At 50.4% G+C, this 6,712-nt stretch overlaps 2 protein-coding genes across 2 annotated transcripts; both read left to right on the top strand.

The window, feature by feature from the left end:
• The first annotated feature begins 678 nt into the window (after window positions 1-678).
• Window positions 679-1,140, top strand: LOC141022812 (uncharacterized). The gene has a single exon (XM_073499082.1). It carries the CDS (start codon window positions 679-681, stop codon window positions 1,138-1,140), a length of 462 nt encoding a protein of 153 aa, XP_073355183.1.
• A 293-nt stretch (window positions 1,141-1,433) lies between these two features.
• LOC109759131 (F-box protein At3g57590) lies at window positions 1,434-3,466 on the top strand. The gene is made up of 3 exons (XM_020317964.4): window positions 1,434-1,639; window positions 1,746-2,020; window positions 2,109-3,466. Exon 3 carries the CDS (start codon window positions 2,168-2,170, stop codon window positions 3,302-3,304), a length of 1,137 nt encoding a protein of 378 aa, XP_020173553.1. The 5' UTR covers window positions 1,434-1,639; window positions 1,746-2,020; window positions 2,109-2,167; the 3' UTR covers window positions 3,305-3,466.
• Window positions 3,467-6,712: the final 3,246 nt, after the last annotated feature.

Below are 6,712 nucleotides of genomic sequence, written 5' to 3'. Positions count from 1 at the left end.
GGTCGTTACTATGTGTCTTTTCCTGATGATCAGTAGTGGAGCCCAGTTGGTACGATCGGGGATCTAGCATTTGGGGTTCTCTTATTTTCATTTGGATTTGACCGTAGTCGGTCTATGTGTGTATTTTGGATGATGTATGAATTATTTATGTATTGTGTGAAGTGGCGATTGTAAGCCTACTCTCGTTATCCCATTCTTGTTCATTACATGGGATTGTGTGAAGATGACCCTTCTTGCGACAAAACCACAATGCGGTTATGCCTCTAAGTCGTGCCTCGACACGTGGGAGATATAGCCGCATCGTGGGCGTTACAGCGCGGCCGCATCCACATTTTGTGTCCATTTGGCGTCCGGCCCGCCCCATTTCCGGCGCAAACATGCGCCCCGTTTGCATCCACGCGGACGTTGAACGGACGGGCACGCGCTTGCTCGTTGCCCGCCTCGCGGACGCGTGGCGGCCATCCACCTACCTCCACCGCTCAAAATTAATGCACACGCGTGGCGGGCCTTGGCTGTCATTCACACGGGAGGAGGGTCGTCATCCTTCTTAATGTGGAAGCCGCGGACCGGCCAGTCCACAGCTTCCACTTCCTGACCGGCCTGCCTCCTCGAGCCCCGACACGAGAAAACCCTGCCACCGCCGTTGCATCCCCACTTGCCCACCTCCCCGCCGGCACCATGGGCTGGCATTGGATCAGCAAGGGGAAGCACGACCACGAGGTCGGTTCCTCCTCTGACCGACGCCGCTCTAGCAGTTTCGCACTGCCCGCACCACCATCTCTGCCCGCACCACCTGCTCCGCCAGCTTTCCAGATCGCGCCGCCGACCGCCGGGCAACGCGACAGGCCGTACATCCACGTCGATGTCTGCCGACGCTACTGCGAGATCGGGACGCCATTACCGTGGGGAGATGTCCACCTGCTGAACAACTGGCATCTCTCCGCCGACCGCGTGCCCATCACAACGGTGCCCGTGAGCGGCCGCGCCCGCCGCGCGGAGATCAACCGACCCCGCACCCGCCTGCCACCGGATCTGCTGGAGGACGCCAGGTACGCCATGGGTTCGCCGTTGTGGGATATGTGGCTCCGCGACGAGCACGACCAGATACGAAGGGAGTACTACTTCAGTGAGCTGCACTAGATCGATTGCCTACTACTGTATCCCTCACATTCCGTATAAAAAGAAGATTGCAAATCGTTTTGACATTACTATGAGCTCATGGATTTATTCACTGTCCAATGCTAAAAGGAAAAAGTGTCCCATGCTACGGCGGTCGCCGTCGGCGTTGCCATGATTGCGACTCGGAGAGCGACGGCCCGAAACGTCCGGCCCACTGCGGCTCCACACCCACCCCCGTCCGCCCCCACTCCGCGTCTCAACTCTCAACGGCCCCGCCGCCCTGGCACCCACTCGAGTCGACACGCACGAGACGGCAGCGACCGAGGCAAAGCACCCTATACATCCATCCCCCCTGCTCCGTCCTCCAAAACTAAACAAGGACGAAAGCAACCGACGAAGAGGGAGGAGCGGGCGGAGAAGAGAGAAAAGTCGCCGGCTCGCCGCCGCCGTCGTCGTCGGTGAGGCCACAGTCGCCGCCCTCCGCTCCCGATCGAGGGCCTGCTTCGTTCGCACCGTAGAGGTACCTCGTCCGTTTCCCGCCATCTCGTTGTTTCCTTAGCCGCCGGATTCGGCGCGGTGGTTCATTGATTTGATTGACTGATTGGTTGTGTTGGTTCGGCCGGTAGGTTTGGTTCGTTGGCCTCTTCAGTCTACAAGAACTCGACAGCTCGCCGCCACCCACCTACCATGTGGTGCGAGTTCCTTGGGGGCGTAATTGAAACCTCCGGGCGGCAGGTGGTGTGAGAGGTCCTTCTTGGAAGCCTCAATGCAGCTTCTGCATCTGCTGGTGAGCCCTGTTTGGTGGACTTCGTCGTGCTGAGATTGGGCGCTTGTTTCTTGGATTCAAGAGGTTGAAGTTGAACCCTGCGTGGCCGTGGCTAGTCCGGGCTGGATCATGGAGGTATGTAAAGCTAATAATTGGGTTTGCAGATTGTTGTAATTGTTGTGTTTCTTGTGTTGATATTTGTGATTGTTTCATCAATTTGCAGCAACCAGGGCAGATCGCTTTTGCTCAAGCCTGATCAGTAGTGATTGATCTCCAGTGAGCATGTCCTCGCCTAGCAAGATTTTGATGGGAGGGAAGAAAGCAAAGGTAGTAGAGGGGAATGCTCAGCTGCTCTGCAGTGATGCGCTCACCGAGGTCTTCCACAGGCTGCCTGCCCGCACGCTCGGCTCTTGCAGGATGGTATGCAAATCCTGGATGTCATTGCTTTCCGATGTGCATTTTGTTCACGAGCACCTGAACCGAAGCCAGCAGAAGTTGCTGCTCTTTGCAAATGACCGAGCAAATGATAGGTCTCTTGCCATGGTGCTCGCAGACGCCAATGGATACATGTACCAGCTGTCTAGGCCCTTGGTTGCTCAGAGCCTGTTTGTGCACAACTCTTGCAACGGCCTGCTCTGCCTAGGTGACAGTAAAGGAGCAGTGGAGTTGCTCAACCCGACAACCGGTGAATCTGTTGTGTTGCCGAAGCCAATGTACACTGCAGGAAGCAGCCAATTCTCATCATGCAACTGGCACTGCTTGGGGTTTTGCCCGTCAACTAAGCAACACAAAATTGCGCATTTTTATCCGGGAGCTCATGCTGGTTCTCTCGAGGTGCTCTGCGAGATATACACAATTGGAGATAGAATCTGGAGACAAATTGGGAGTCTCCGTGGGGCGCCAATTGATAGAGGTATACATGTGAATGGTTCGGTGTATTATTTGACAAGGTTCCGTTATATCTCTTCATCACGTATCAATTGTTTGAATCTTCAAAGTGAAAAGTTTGACGTCTTGATGCTTCCTCCACGCAAGACCTATGGAGGGCATTGTTCTTTGTCCGAGCTCGAGGGAAAACTATGTTTGTTAGTTGTGGATGGTGCGCTTGAAGGTATACCTCGTACAATGGACATATTAATGCTCGATAACGATGATAAGCAGAGTTGGACTCATAGATACCACATATCTTTGCCTCTGTTGATGCAATCATGTTATTTCACTCCAAGACACACACTTTTTCATGATTCCAAAATTTGGGTGCAGTTGTTTGCTCGGAACTTATATTGTTATGATCCAAATTCAAACTCTGGGGAATTGGAGATTGCCTGTCCAGAATCTGAGTTTCCTTTCAGCATTCATACGTTTGTTGAAAGTATAGTTCCTCTGCGTCAAGATAATTTCATCAAGAAGATACAGTGATGTTGGTCTTCTTTATTCTTGAAGATAGATTTCAGCTTACAGATTTACATTATCTTTGTTGTTTTTTCTCTTAAAAACTGGACTTGTTAACTGCCTTAATTTGGCCTACTTTATCACTCTTTGTGATTAGTTATAAGAACAATCTTGAAAATTTCCTAACAACTCACTTTGTCTTGATTCTGAGAGTTGCGTTAATTGTAATTTCATAATGCACGGAAGACTTTATAGTCCAAGTTAGGAAGAATATTTTGTTCTTTTACATTTTGCTTTCTGTAATTGCTCAGGGAACAGCTTGGTTGAGATATTCGCTCCAGCTTGTGAACCTGGATGAGTAAAGTCTGAAAAAAACCTTGAACTCGTAGAGCCGGTCGAAATCAAACCTCGAACTCCTAATCCCTGAGATTGACACCCTGTACTTAAGAATCCCGGTCAATCTCAACCCTAAATTGAGCCTAGACTGTTTGTCGCGCTGGGAAAAGGTCGATCCTGGCCGGGATCAGTGACTTCTATCACTGACTATGTGGCCCACATGTCATCTCTATCTTCTTCCTCCCTCTCTCAGGTGCAGACCCAATAACATGCACCTGGACAATATTAATGGCTTGTTGCCGTGGTCTGTGTTACCAACTAGAAGTGGCTTAGACAGAGGACAAGATTAGCATGCTTGTTACAGGGATATCCATGTCGAATACATCAGGTGCCCTTCAATAGCACTACAAATATGCACGACCTCGTCATTTCCAGCTCCGGAGATTCTCATGCGTGCCTCCACTATTGCCGTTGCTAATCAACATCATCCGGTTGTGCCCGTCGTTCTACTTGGCGCCCCATGCGCATCGCCGATACAAAGAGATGTGTGAGACCCTGCTTCAACCATCGGTACTTAATCAAACACATTATGTGTGTAATCATACAACCCCAGATTTCAGTCAAAATCATCTCATGCTCCACGGAGCTGGGACGGGATCTATCGCGCTTCGTCTGACTCCGCAGTCCGCACTGTGACTCATGTTGCGATGCCCATGGCTGCAAAGTGTGCACGGGCTGGAATGCTTGGAAAAAATTGCACTAGTGTGAGTTTGTGACGACGTGTGCTCGTCTTGAGAAGAACACGATTGTTGCGATTCTAGAGGTTGTGAAGGTGGGGCATTCCAGGGACAGTAATGGAGGATCTCCTCGCGAATATTCTATCATCGTGCTATGCCGGTTTGACGGTGCCTCTCTGGCCGCGCTCGGGCGCAGGGCTCCAGCTTCCACAACCTTGCCACAGACCCCCACGGATGGCGTGGGTTCAGACTCACCTTGGGGCCGTTCGTCACCGGCTTCGATCGTCGAGCCTACATGCTGCTGCCGTACCAGTGACAGCTTTCACCAGGAGCTCCTCGTCGATCCGTTCCCAAATCCCAATCCGAACCATGTTAAGGACGATGGCAACAGCAACGGTCAGCCTTCCTAGCTGACTCGTCTCGGCTGTGGACATTCGCCACAACAGGGTCTGCATCACGCGGGAGAGGAGAGAGATCGAAGGGAGAAGATGAATATGACAAGTAGGGCCGCATAGTCAGTGAAAGAAGCTATAATCCCGGCCAGGATTAACCTTTTCCTGGTGCGACAAACAGTCTAGGGTCGAATCAGGGTTCAAATTGACTGGGATAGCTAAGTACAGGGTGTCAATTTCAGGGATTAGAAGTTCGAGGTTCAATTCCGACTGGCTCTACGAGTTTGAGGTTTTTTTCAGACTTTACTCAACCTGGATGGCTAGTCTGGCTTTGTGGCATGTAAAATCAGACTAATGGATTTCCGTTACGGAGCTGCTCATGACTAGTCTGGCTTTGTGGCATATAAAAGCTTGGTTGCCTCCTTTTTGCATGATAAAGGCCTAGCTAGCTGGTTTGCATAGTCTGGTTTTCTGAAATTGGCGCATGGTTGTGGGTGCACCCGTTTTTGCGTGTTTTGAAATTGATGCAGATTGTTCACATGATACTATCGTTTTTATCTTCGTAATGTTTTAAATGCAGTCTCAGGCCTCAAGCTGGCCATAGAGAGTAGTTGCCCATGTTGTGCGAGAGCTAGATTTTCCAAGCCCTGTACGCTAGGAAATAATGTTTGGCTCGAAGGAAATTTTTGATGATAACAGGAATCGCTCCCCGGCTCCATTTTGCATCAAGAAAAGAAACCACAGCGTTCAGTCTTATATCAGCTCAGTTCAAACACAAAACAAGAGATAGGCTCTCTACAGGATTCGAAACTAGAACAGACTTGAGTTATGCATTACATAGCTGAAGCAGCGACATGTTAAGGCCAGGCCATGTGATGTGCATCCTGATAGAACTTTAGATCGGAGTAGGCTAGTAGATCCGGTGAACCTACCTTGTGCAGCAGTAGATGAACTCGAGCTGGAGGCCATCGTGGTGCTGGGGCGCACGGCGATGGCGGAGAGTGGGCAAGGTGGAGGTGGCGGCGATGTGTAGGCAGTGGCGGCCGGCGGAGCTTCCCGTCACTGTCAGCGCTAGACCTAGATCGGGTCGGGGTTTTCTGTGGGGAGACTGGCAACGCGGTGAACCTCGTACTGCGTGCCGCCGGCCCCCACCTCTTTATGTAGCGCTGCGTGACAGGGGCCCGTCAACCATATTGCGGTTGGGCGCCCCCGATCAGGGCGCGGATCAGGGGCCCGGTGGGCCGTTGGGCCCACACGGAAAGAGATCAACCTAACATTCTCCCCCTTGATCTCAACTTTTACTTTTAACCTTATACTTTCTAGTTTATTTGTTTCATCGCATATTGGTACATAGAGCATGTTTCATCGTCACGGCTTAATTGCCGTTAGAATCATACAGCTACAACATACGTTATGTTCAGAAACAAATTCTGTTCCTTTTGGGCCTATCGAGGAATCATAAGGCTTTCCCTTAAACCCATGCCGGCTAAGTGTTCCTTGAACACATTGGGTGGTAAGCCTTTCGTTAGCGGATCCGCAAGCATATCTTTTGTCCTTATATGCTCGAGACTTATAGTTTGATCCTGGATTTTATCTTTCACAACATAATACCTTATCTCTATTGTTTTGGCAGCATTACTCGACTTGTTGTTGTGAGCGTAAAATACCACGGACTGGTTGTCGCAGTACATCTTTAGTGGTTTGTGAATACAATCTACCACTTTCAAGTCGGGTACAAATTTCTTTAGCCATATCGCCTGCCCCGTGGCTTCAAAGCATGCTATGAATTCTGCATACATCATGGATGATGCAACTATCGACTGTTTGGAGCTTTTCCACGAAATAGCTCCCCCAGCGAGGGTGAATATGTATCCTGACGTGGATTTTCTATCATCTCTGTCCCCCGCAAAATCTGCGTCTGAATACCCTTTTATCTCTAGGGAATCACTTCTCCTGTATATTAGCATGTA

The sequence above is a fragment of the Aegilops tauschii genome, chromosome 5 (assembly GCF_002575655.3).
Source record: "Aegilops tauschii subsp. strangulata cultivar AL8/78 chromosome 5, Aet v6.0, whole genome shotgun sequence".
NCBI lineage: Eukaryota > Viridiplantae > Streptophyta > Magnoliopsida > Poales > Poaceae > Aegilops > Aegilops tauschii.
The sequence above is the reverse complement of the archived record's forward strand: the minus strand, read 5'-3'. Positions and strand labels throughout refer to the sequence as shown.

Excerpts from the sequence above, each read along its gene's own strand:
- LOC141022812 (XM_073499082.1), top strand. The coding sequence starts at position 679 with ATGGGCTGGCATTGGATCAGCAAGGGGAAGCACGACCACGAGGTCGGT.
- LOC109759131 (XM_020317964.4), top strand. The coding sequence starts at position 2,168 with ATGTCCTCGCCTAGCAAGATTTTGATGGGAGGGAAGAAAGCAAAGGTA.